General features: G+C 35.6%; 1 protein-coding gene across 2 annotated transcripts in view; it reads left to right on the forward strand.

Annotated features, from left to right (window-relative positions):
- Window positions 1-10,766, forward strand: part of BRINP3 (BMP/retinoic acid inducible neural specific 3) — a 415,778-nt gene extending 405,012 nt beyond the window's left edge. For both annotated transcript variants that reach the window (XM_082426674.1, XM_082426675.1), the window contains exon 8: window positions 9,161-10,766. In XM_082426674.1, coding sequence (XP_082282800.1) covers window positions 9,161-10,277 — 1,117 coding nt within the window. In that variant the 3' untranslated portion in view covers window positions 10,278-10,766. The remainder of the gene's footprint in view (window positions 1-9,160) is intronic.
- The last annotated feature ends 2,369 nt before the right edge of the window (window positions 10,767-13,135 follow it).

Genomic DNA, 13,135 nt, shown 5'->3' on the forward strand with positions numbered 1-13,135 from the left:
GCACTCATTTTGCTCTCTTCCTTTTCTGGGCCTTTTTGTTTGTTTATTTGTTTGTTTGTTTTGTTTTTAAGCTGACTCTTTCTTTAAGTGCATAGTCTCAGTCTTCCCAGCTTCTTAGAGCAGGTCTCCAGTTCAACTTCTTGCCCTTCAGGTGTCCTGGACTTTGTTTCCTATACCCAACACAGCCACCAAAACCTCTAGATCAGGTACACCCACATCTTCCTACATATTTATTCTTTTAGTTCAATTTCAGCCTCTGAAATTTACTCCATATTTTTTTCCACATCATAAATGCATTTAAAAATTTTTTGCCAGAATTATTTGGCATTTTGTGTTGAGGAGTTTTTAAAAGTATTTCCTCTGACATTTTTCCATAAACATAAATCCATAATTCAATTTTGCTTTAGCAATTTGGTTTAGCGGGGTTGCATGGGAAGAAATTTTGCTAGTCTCTAGGGATTCCAATGAAACGACATTCATTTTCTTCTTTCTGAGGAGCCTATATTACAACTATGAACACTAACATGTAAAAATTATAGATATTATAATGAATGGTATACTTTAGTTGAAATAATGAAATAAGAATCTATTAAACAATAATATATGGCTGTACATGGCTTAATTACAAATATGGTAATATAGATAAATAATATACTCATTCAAAGAATTAAGTTTTTGTAAGTAGGATTATTAAGAAAAACTATTTACAGTAAAAATGATTCAATTTGCATCTTGAACTGGCTAAGCAGAGGAGAAAGGACATTCAACTCTGTAACAAGAAAATTCATTGTGATTGAAACTGAGCTGGCGTATTTAGGGAGGGGAACAGGGAGAGCCTAAATGGAAAACATACTTTATAGAGTACTGAAAGCTAAGTGTTGTCTGATTGTAAAGGGTTTTAAAAGTTAGGCAAAATATATATTTTATATGAAAGATATTGGGTGCCATGCAATAAGAAATAGATCAATTTTAGGAAGATTAGCTTGGAGGTACACAAATGTAACAAAATGACAAAAAGAGCAGGTACAGGACCTCCAGAAGCTAAGTTTTACTTTAGTTGAGACAGGAAGGGATGAGTCATCATTGTAGATAACAATCATGGTTGTATTAGGAGAGAAGAAAATGAGTTCAGAGACATTCAATTTGGAGAGATGCTTATCACACAAATGCAGGCATAACATAGACAGTTCATACTATAATTGTGTTCATGGTTATACGACTAGAGGGACATTGAATTTGGACAAATTATATTTTCTTTATTTAATTGAAAAATATGCTTTATATATAAATAGTATCACTTTTAGAAATGTATTAAAATTTGATTAAATTATTTAAATGATAGTTTAATTTGTTTTCAAGTTTTCAGTGCCCAACAAGAACATTTTATTGTATTTTTCTAAATTGATGAGAAATTGGTCATGAAATATACTTTAAAGAAAAACAGAAATTATGAAAATAAGACAATTTTTGAAAATGTTTATCACTCATTGGATATCAAGAAAATCATATGAAATGCTAAAAATAATAAATACAACCAAGGACATTAACAATTTAGCCTTGAATTTGCTTCTTTAGTTTCTCTTTTTTGTTCATTAATTTATTCATTCATATCAAATTTATATTTAGCTTGAAATATTAGGGTCAGAGATGAACAGATCTGTGAAAGATAAAATAAAATGGTCTCTTCATAAATTTTATTTTAAAATATTCTATTTATGTTGTTTAGATTTTCAGATTTGGATTCATCATACACGTATTTTAAGACTAATAGGTTCAAAAGGTTGTAATAGGAAAACTTAAGCATAAACACTGTAAACTGATTTAGGTATGTTATGATAATAAAATGGTGAAGTAAACAAATATATCTTTTCCCTCACAGCATGTATAATGTAATGAGGGATACAGATGATTGGGTAATAATGACTTGGTATAATGAATATTATGGTGGGTGAAAATCAGGATGTTATAAAAGCACAAAGGAGAGACCTGATTTACTAATATTTGCAGAGTAATTGCATTTGTGTCAATATTCCTCAATTACAATACTTAATACACTGAACTTGCACATAATAAATGCTTTTCAAGTCTTTTTAACTTAACATCTAATGTGATTTAGTGGGCAAAATATTTCGATTTTTGGTAATCTTTGGAGGAAAATTAGACATGGACTCTATTTCTTTTTTTTTTTTATGATATATTCCCTTTATGTCCAGTAAAATAATTGTGTTCTTCATGTGCCTCACATTTCATACCCTGAATGTTGACTTTTTCTTTTCATATTTTATAAGTAGAAGGAAGACATATCTATTGATTTTTCTTGAACTGTAGCACAGTTAAATGCAGCACAGATGTGGACAAAATGTTTCAGTAGCTCTTTAAGAAGTAAGCAGATTTTTCTGTGTACACCATTCAACCAAATGAATTACAGATTAGTTGGACCAAAGCTTTTTGGTTTGATGTAGTTCCACTTATTACTTTTTTGCTCTTGTCTTTTGTGCTTTTGGTGTCATACCTCCCAAATTGTTGGGAGTAATAAAGACCAGGATGCACTTTCAGTTCTACCACTTACCAGCTATTTGACCTTCTATAAGTTCTAATTATCTAAGCTTTTTACAGCTCATGTCCTTAAATATCGATTGGGATAACAAGGGTCCTTACTTCAAGGAGTAGTGAGAATTGGGAGAATTAAATGAAATAATGCCTGTAAAAAAACTGTGCACATGAGAAAACCTCAATGAATGTTACCTCGGCTAATATTATCTTTAAAATACGACCTACATCTTCAACTGCTTCACTCACTTTTTCATTGTCGTCCTGCAAGCCAAAAGTTTTAGTAGATACTTGAATTCAAGTTCATAAAAATAAAATGTGTATGTATATATGCATCTATAGGTTTATAAATGTGTATCTATATACACATGTGATACATATACATACATATACTTTCTTGGGAGACTCATAACCAAGGGACCTTTGACAATGATATTCTTTTTCTTGGGATGTGATACAGTCTTGGTCATGTTATCAATAACTAGGTCTATTTGATAAAAGTGAAATGCAGAGATAAAGAGTAAGATTATGCATGTAATACACAAATTGTTGAAGATAAAATGAAAATTTCCATTTCCTGGAAGAAAATAGCATTTGTAATAAAGAAAGCACATATGATGCTATTTCTTTAAAAGATAACAATAGTAATAACAGTGATCATAAGAATAAGCATTTCCATTTATTTACCATTTATTCTGTGCACAGGCACTCTTTAAGGGCTTTTCCAGCAATTGTGCTTTAATTCTTACAACAACCTATATTTTATTCCCATTTTCCATATGAGTTAAAGGAAACAATATTCAAAGTTGATAGTTTAGCTCCCAAAAGTGGATTGAAGCCAATATAGTGGGCTGTCACTCAAGTGCCTAATTTTATTTAATAATTAAAAGTTATTTTATCTTTGATGCTGTCCAGCATGAAAATAAGTATTTTTTTTCCTAAAGTCATTTGTTAAGCATTTTTCCTCACTATTCAACACACATTATAAAAAAAATAGACTTGCTTCTCTGAGTCTGTCTTCATTGTAATAATAGATATATAACTGAGAAAGTCATTGAAACTCTGAGCCTCAGTATTTTTCAAATTTTAAAATGGGTTTAAGTTTTACAAGTTACTGTGAAGAATTAAAAATAACGAATACAAAGTGGCTGGCCCATGATATGAGAGAAATTCACTAAATAGTTAATTATTATTACTGTAACACAGTAGAATTTATTAAAGTAGGCTTTAGTGTTTGGTTTATTCTTCTGTGTATGTGTATGCCAAAATTTTCTATTGCAGGGTTTGCAAATTTAGCATACATGGTGGCCACAAGGCCCCAAATGCATGTTAATTCAAAGCCATCTGCTGCTGCCCTCTTCTCTACAGAAATTTTAACTTTTCCCTACCTTCTTCTGGACATATTCTTACAGCTTGATAGCTAACTGGTATTTAAAGAGCCCCTAATAGTTGTTTTGGTTGTTAATTTTCATACATAGGTAACTTACAGCTTCTGTGTACAAAACATTTCTCCAGGACTGCTTATTTTATTTTATTATTTTATTTTATTTTAGCCCTGAAAAAAACATTTTATTAAAAGTACATCAGCTTTACCTGATATTTAAAATACTATTGATATAATACAAGGAGAAAGATGGTTGCTAAATATACAATCGACTTCTGGCTAAATCTCTTTACCACTCTTTACTGCACATAGAATAAATTTAAAACCTAAACAATACTCTGCCTGATCTGGCCACTACTTACTGCACAGTCTAATATTGCACTGATACTCTCTTCACTCCAGCTGTAGGGGCTCTCATTTAGTTCCTTAAAACAAAACCTTTCCTACCTCAAGTCCTTTGCAAATATAGCTCTCTTAGTGCAATGCTCTTCGCTTTGCCAAGACTGGTTTTTTCTGTGGGACTGCATATTTTAAAAAGAGCTTCCTGAGCCCTACTCCTAGGGGTTCTTATAGTACGTCTGGGGTGGGGTCCAGGAATCTGTTTTGCCAATCCCATTTAACATTGTCGACTGAAAAAAATGCACAATCTGAGAGCTGTGAATTAGTTTTATTGGGGGCAAAATGAGGACTATAGCCTGGGAGACAGCATTTCAGATGGCTCTGAGAAACTGCTCTGAAGAGGTAGGGGGGAAGGTCAGTGTTATATATGATTTTAGTGAAGGGGGGTGTACACACAGTCAAGCACACATTGTGGCAGGCGCTGTCTGCTAGTCACGAGGAGCAGATGTCACCATTAATGATTTTAGTGCTTTTCTGGATATGAGGAGATACAGGAATTGGGCTCATAAAATCTTCTCCTGAAAGTATCTATCTGAACGCCTGTTCTGCCAGTTTTTCCCAGAGCACAGAGTGCCTCATTCCCAATCTCCACCTTGAACTCCTTTCGGAGGGTGTTGAAGGACAGCAGCTGCAGTGGCTAGTGACTTAATCCTTGTAGAACCAGATGGCAAGTGCCACCTGGGATGGGATTTGTTACATCACTTCATCCTGACAACAGATCAACAGGTGAACGCAGGGTTAGCCATTGAGGTTCAGAAAGCTGTACACATTTCCCAGGGTCATGCAGAATCAAGATCTGAAACAATGTTTCTTTGAATTCTAAAACTTTCACTCAAAGAGGCTAAGCGACTTGTCGCAGGTCACCAGGTGAAGTCTGACCTAGAAATCCAGTGTTCATTCTCCCAGTCTAGTGCTCTTTCGACACTCACATAACATGTGTCCTGTGGAGAAGAGCAGATTTTCAATACATAGAGAATATTACAGATTAAACAGAGACAACTGAACTTAATGTGTGTCTAATCTTCTCAACTTAGTTTGCTACCTGATTTTTCAAATAAAGACAGGCTGTAGGCTTTTTAGCTAATTATATTTTTTCCAAAAGTTTAACTTAACTCTGGAAGGTATTTTCCTTTCTGTAACACTATCATCTTAAAGCTTTTTTAGAAATTATTTTCAAGTGCACACTTACTTCCTGATGGAAAAGGAGTTCCTACACCCCTTGAATTGTTCTGTATCATTGTCATTCTCAAGTCAATGGCTTTAATACTGTCTTCTCCTAGTTTCTTTCTTCTGTTCTTCTATAATCTGTATAGTTCCTTCACTTTAATTTCTTTCTCTCTCCTTCCCTCCTTACTCCTTCTCTCCCTCCTTTTTCCTTCCTTTCCTACTTCCTTTGTTTAGTAAATATTAATTGAAGTGTTATTAAGTAGATGTCAGGAACAAGACCACATGTTTGATAAAAAGAAACAAACCTACCTGCCTGCCAGGAGTTCATCTTTCAACATTACATCCTCTATCCTAGCCCTAGTAGATCCTAAATAGTTTATGTGAATAAAAGTTATATATGAGAATAGAAAATGTAGCATTATTTTGTTTTAATACTTAGGTATAAAAGGAAAGAGTTTAAAAAATATACTTGCTACCACCTAATTTTAATGTTGAAGACATTTCTCTTCAAAAAAAAATGTTTAGATTTAAAAAGAAAAAGTTAAATTTTACTTTGTCAGGGAAAAAAAAAAGTGATCTTTTGGGTAAGTGAATAATCCATGTACAATCCTGAAATTTGCTGTTTTCTATTTTTGACCACTGCCTTCACCAAGATTTTACAAGGAGTAAAGACTAATTATCGAAACTTGTTCCTTTAAAAATCTATTCCCTACTTGTGAAATGCACTAAAACAGTCAGAAGGTAGGTACTGGGGGGAAGGACCAGAAGCAGCAAGGAAGAAGACTGGCGTGTTAGCTCTTCTGCCTCAGGGAACAGGAGCTTTGACAGCACACCAGGTTATCAACGTTCACACATGGCAAGCTGAAACCCCCGAAGCTGGGACACATTCCTTCAGTAATGCATCTGCGGGCACGTGAAAAGGATTGGAAAAGACTGAAAGCTAGAAAAGCCATCGCTTTTCTAAAGTGTCCAAATGAGTCTTTCCATGGTGCCCTAGTTTTGTGAGCTCTGCCTTCAGCCTTAGGTCTATTATTTCATTTTTTTGTTTGTCCTTACAATTTGGAAACATGATGAGAGCTTACAGTGAGAGATGAGTTGACTCAGGGAATTTATGCTTTGGTTCCAAGGAAGAAAATATAATTTTCAATCCAGATAGCATATATATTTTATATGCTTTATAGTAGATAGATATAAATAGAACTACAGAAAGAGAAAGAGGAGAGAAAGGGAGAGAGAAGAGAAAGAAAGAAAAAGCAAGCAGGCAAGCAAGAAAGAAAGGAAGGAAGGAAGAAAGAAAGAAAAATGGAAAGGAAGGAGGGAGGGAGGAAGGAGAAGGAGAAAGAAGGAGAGAAAGAAGGCAAGAGGGAGAGAGATTAATTCATTGAGAGCATATTGATGAAATAAATATATCAGTAACTGCAGAAAGAACAAGTCAGCAATAATTTCTATATTCTGAGACTGAATACAGAAATAATGAATCAGGCTCTTTCCTCAACGAGAAAAAGGAAACTTTTTGCACATTTATTCTGCAGCAAGAAAACAAGGAACCAGAGGAGAGGAGGAGAGATACTCATATAGAGATGTATGGCTCACGAAGTGCCAGTCATTCCTATTTCACAACCCCTGGGCATCCTCCTGGGAGAGTTTTCCTGAGAACTTATTTTTAAAGTATCTTGAGAAAGTTAGAAATGAATTTTATAGGTGTAGTTTCCCAGTCAGTGTTTTTCAGTGTAAGAAATAATTAAGAGGAAAATGTTTCATGTTTTGGTTGGGTTTGATTTGGTTTTACCTTTTATTCTGGGTCTACAGAAAACAGTTCCATTTAGGGAATCTGGAAAAGAAAGGTCTTTTAAAATATATGTTTATTAAGATTTTTGTATAGAGTTAATTGTGTGCAAATGTCAAAGTGTATGTTATGAAACTCCACTTCCTACAACTTGGGAGTTAGGTCTTCAAAACTGTATTAAATATGCAGTTTAGGGCTTTAAATTTCACTTAAAAATATGCTTATTGAGAAAATGTTCCTTTAATTCGTCTATGCCTTTGATCTAATATTCATTAAGTATGAGAGGCATTCTGCTACGCATGGGATATAAAGCTATAAGCAAAGCATATATGATTCTGGTAAGCTGAATATTATATTTAATGAGATAAATGGAGTATAAACAAGTAAGTACACAATATAACATTTTAAGTGGAAAAAGGCACTATGAATAAAAATAAGTAAATGTTATGAGAAGGAATTAAGGAGTTATTTAATTTATTTGGAAAAACAGGGAGGGGCTTACTTAAAAAAAAAAAAGTGTTATATTGCAAAGGGGAATGAGCAGAGACCAAAAATGAATATACAAAAATGAATATATAGCTCATATATTGTTCTGAATGTGATAATAAATTGTTTTTATTGATTATTTACACAGATTAATACCTGTATTTTACCAGCATATACAAATTCTTTAAAATGGCAGCAGTGTAATAAGTCTAAAGGATTGAGTACAATATATACAATTTGTAGAAAACCTCATATGTACTGAATAATGAACACTGGAAAGGCATAAGAATACCAAAAAGAGATACAATTTTTAGTGTGTACTGTGACACATGCTCTATACAATTGTCTAAACACATGCATCCAGTCGGAGCCTATTTCTCACAAGAACTCAATACGGAAGATATCACTAACTTGGGCCATTCAACTTTTCCATGATCATGCAGCTAGTATGAGAAAGCAGCAAGATAAAAACAAAGAATTATCTGATTACACGGCCACACGCTTTTCCTTCATTATTTTATTGAGATTTTAAACACACTAAAAGAGTTTGAATAATGTGGGAAAACAGGAAAAGTAAGATCTTAAATTTGCATCATGATTAGCCTGATTTCTGGATATAAATAATGTTAATGATCCAAATCAAACACATTCAACTAACACACTTAACCCTTACTAAGAGAACTTGTAGTTGGTTTTAATGAGATATTTTCAACAATTTTCTTGAGCAGACCATAAGGATAAAAATCAAACATGTTTTAATAATATTTTCCCTCTCAGTGGGTACTTGTTCTTTCAATGTTGATGAAACCCTAGGATTTAAATCCATTGATTGACAATTTAAAGTTTCTTGTTTTTCTCTCATTTTTATTTCACTTTCTAGTTAGGCTTCCTGCAGCATTAGTGCTCTGTGAAACTAAGAGTGAATGAATGAACAATCGTCATTCATACACTCTAATTCTACTCTAGATATTTGATGATAAAACCATTTTTATTCCCGTTGTTGGGTATCATTTCAATACTATAACCAGCCCAATTAGTCACAGTCAGCTTCCAGCTACAGTAGTGAGATGACATGCAATGTCTTCAGAAGGTATTTCATGTAGTTTTCCAGTTCAAATCAAGTGTATCTATCGTTAATCTTGTACAACGAATGAAAAAATATATACATAATTTATATATACATAATACTTAAATATATGAATATTATATGTGTATATATATCTTTCCAATTATGGATTTTTTTTTTTAATATCACAGTGAAATAACTGACTGGGAAGGACCTAAGAACGTGATAGTGAAGCTTTCAAACCTAAGGTAACTTGATTGCAGGACACACAAACACAAATGCCTTTGTATTTATATAAACTCCTTTTGTTTTCTGTTCTTAGAACCTCAACCTACTGGCTCACTCGCATCCAGTCTTTTCTCTACTGCAATGAGAATGGGCTCCTGGGCAGCTTTTCAGAAGAGACGCACTCGTGCACGTGTCCCAACGACCAGGTGGTCTGCACGGCCTTCCTGCCCTGCACAGTGGGCGACGCGTCCGCCTGCCTCACCTGCGCCCCTGAAAACCGCACCCGCTGCGGCGCCTGCAACACGGGCTACATGCTCAGCCAGGGGCTCTGCAAGCCCGAGGTGGCCGAGTCCACCGATCATTACATCGGCTTCGAGACCGACCTGCAAGATCTCGAGATGAAGTACCTGTTGCAGAAAACGGACAGGCGACTAGAGGTCCATGCCATCTTCATCAGCAACGACATGCGCCTCAACAGCTGGTTCGACCCCTCCTGGCGGAAGCGGATGCTCCTCACCTTGAAGAGCAACAAGTACAAGTCGAGCCTGGTCCACATGATCCTGGGTCTCTCTTTACAGATTTGCTTAACTAAAAACAGCACCCTGGAGCCGGTGTTGGCCGTTTACGTCAATCCCTTCGGAGGCAGCCACTCTGAGAGCTGGTTTATGCCTGTGGATGAAAACAGCTTCCCCGACTGGGAGCGGACTAAGCTGGACCTCCCCCTGCAGTGTTACAACTGGTCGCTGACTCTGGGGAACAAGTGGAAGACATTTTTTGAGACAGTGCACATCTACCTGAGGAGTCGCATCAAGTCAAATGGCCCCAACGGCAACGAGAGCATTTACTACGAACCTCTGGAGTTTATCGACCCTTCCCGGAACCTGGGTTATATGAAAATCAATAACATTCAAGTGTTCGGCTACAGCATGCACTTTGACCCGGAAGCAATTCGGGACCTGATTCTGCAGCTGGACTACCCCTATACTCAGGGATCCCAGGACTCAGCACTTTTGCAACTTCTAGAGATAAGAGACCGTGTAAATAAACTCTCCCCACCCGGTCAGCGTCGTCTAGATCTTTTCTCTTGCTTGCTTCGTCATAGACTCAAGCTGTCTACTAGTGAGGTGGTGAGGATCCAATCTGCTCTGCAGGCGTTTAATGCCAAATTGCCAAACACAGTGGATTATGACACGACCAAATTATGTAGTTAACCATAAATGTCAAGCACAACCCAAAATCTTGAAGGAGTTTTTACAGTGCTTTTGTGGAACGGTTTATGTTTGGAAGAGTAAATTTAAATTGTCTTTTCAATATCTGTCTTATATCAGTCAATAACATTGGATGGCAATTTACACACATGAACTTGCTGACAATGAATATATTATACTGCAGTTTTGGTTTCTGAATGAAATAAATACTGACACCAGTCTAGAAGACATTCTACTTTTTACAATAAATTTCATTTGTAATTTTATATGTTCCGTGGCAATGCTTTTGTGCATTACATCCTCTAGAGGGAACATAAAAAGATACCAATAAAATTTTGTAGCTGAACAGTTATTAAAAAGAAGTGCTGTGGGATTCCTTTTTTCCATGAAATGAGTTCTATTTTGATATAGCTTGTTAGAACCTGGGGAAAATTCCCCAAGATTTTTTAATTGAAACACTTGAAGGTCCCTTTCAACAGACTGTAGGGAAAACTCAGCTAGGTAGAATGCTTAGCATTCAGTTGTATTTTTATGGTTAACAGCATAATGGCAGTGCTTTATTATCTATACTTATAAACCATTCCTAGAGACACCATCATTATTAAAATAAACAGATAAACTTATTTCACAGCTAAATATCAGAACATTTTGGCAAACATACAGAAAAGTCAGTGTGATTATAAGCACATCGTGGAGAAAGTAAACCCTTAATTTCCTTAGCAACTTGCTTTGTCATTCTCTTTCTACAGTCTAACAACCAACAATCAGCATACTCTGCACAATCATTTTCATTTCAAGTGCTGAAAACCTAGTTATTCCAACACTGTACCAATGTCAATAAGATAACATTTCTAGAATTCACAAATTGTAATGTGTTGGTGTAAAATAAATGATCAAATAACTAATTCAAGTGTAAATAGACATTTTCTTTCCCCTCAGAGAAACTAGTATTACTAAAGTATATTTTGAATAGCAAACTCTTTCAATACAAACCAGTTTTAGTCCAAATTTTTGGTTTGAAATTCCCATATTACCCATAGTGTAATATCAGATAATATAATTCATACTTTTTATCTGTGAATTTAAATTGCATTTTTGTTTAGATATATGGATGTATCTGTGAAGTGTGGTTATGATATTTATTACTCAGCTCTTGTTTAAATATTTCATAAACATTTCTTGTAATGTAAACAAATGCACTGTCCAGCCCAGCTTTCCTGTTGAGGTCATGAAGTCATTCCTCAGGGCACAGAGTAGGGAACCTATGACATGAATGAAAAGAGTAAGACTGATGATGAAAACATCACACATACATTCTGGATTCTTAAGCTGTTTGTTTTATTTTATTTTATTTTAAAATTTATTTATTTATTTTAGGCTGCGTTGGGTCTTCATTGCTGTGCGTGGACTTTCTCTAGTTGCAGGTAGTGGGAGCTACTCTTCGTTGCGGTGCGCGCGCTTCTCATTGCGGTGGCTTCTCTTGTTGCGGAGCACGGGCTCCAGGCGTGCCAGCTCAGTAGTTGTGGCTCATGGGCTCTAGAGCACAGGCTCAGTAGTTGTGGCTCACGGGCTTAGCTGCTCCGAGGCATGTGGGATCTTCCCAGATCAGGCTCGAACCCACGTCCCCTACACTGGCAGGCAGATTCTTAACCACTGTGCCACCAGGGAAGTCCCTTAAGCTGTTTGTTTTAGATTCCAAAGCATTTTAAGAGAAGTTAGTTCAGACAACAAATACTTATTCAATCTACCATATGTACAGCATAGTTCTTCCTCCCAGTATCTGGATAACTGCTTTTCTTTCTTTATTCACCTGATTTTTTTTTTCACTTTCGCTATTATAGGTAATTCAATTGAAAATATACACGATTATTTAACACCATCCTTCTGATATCATAATAAATATTCTTTTCATTTAGTTCTGACAACACTAGGCTATAGATTATTATTCCCATGTTCTTGGTGGAAGAAAAACAAAGAAACAGAGGCTCAGAGTGGTTTGTCAAATTCCCCAAGATCACAAACCAAGTTAAAAGACCAGGATTCCAACACAAACTTTTCTGCAATGAATCTGTCTTCTTTTCACTGTGCCACTGAGTTTTAAATGAACCATCCTGTTTCTGTATTTAATCTCATTACATGCAAAGGTTTATGGCGAAACAAGAATCTCTTATGAAATTGAGGTCTAAATCATTATAAAACACATACCTTCACAGTACACCAGAGTAATTAAATAAACCAGAATGTATCATCCAAAATCAATCACCCACAAAATGACCAAGCTTATGGAATAGAGACCATACATTTAAAAAGACATTTGCTATAAAAGTCAGAATTGCCACTAAAACTTTTTCCAGAAGCATCTTGGAGGCCCAGATGTCCAGAACCACTGATCTCAGAAACCACCTGAGCAACATGTGTGGTCACCAGTGGACTCCAAACAGCAATCATTCCCTGGAACTTAAGGAAAATGTCAGCAATGCTACTTCTTTTATTGCTCAGCTTGCTCTGCCCTGACTGGCTTATGAGAGAGAAGCTCCTACAGCCACAGGTAAGGAAGTACATGACTACGGGTCTATCCTGAGCCTCCTTGTGCCTTCTTGGCGTGTGTTGGCACAAAAGTCCAGCTGGATAGGATCAAATCATCTTCATTCTAACTGTCTTGGTAACAATGTCAGTCAGTGAGTCCTTTGTATCTCTGAGTCTGCTTTTCCCCTGAAAGTGGAAAGTAATAAGAATGTCTTTCTCTGAATGCCGGGTGTAAGATAACATGAATACAATATAAATAAACCTACTAACCAAATTCTAAAGTCCTGTACAGATTTAAAGGGTAAGGGATCAACATCTTTTTGTATTTTTATTTC

The sequence above is a fragment of the Balaenoptera physalus genome (assembly GCF_965194825.1).
Source record: "Balaenoptera physalus genome assembly, chromosome: 1".
Lineage (NCBI taxonomy): Eukaryota > Metazoa > Chordata > Mammalia > Artiodactyla > Balaenopteridae > Balaenoptera > Balaenoptera physalus.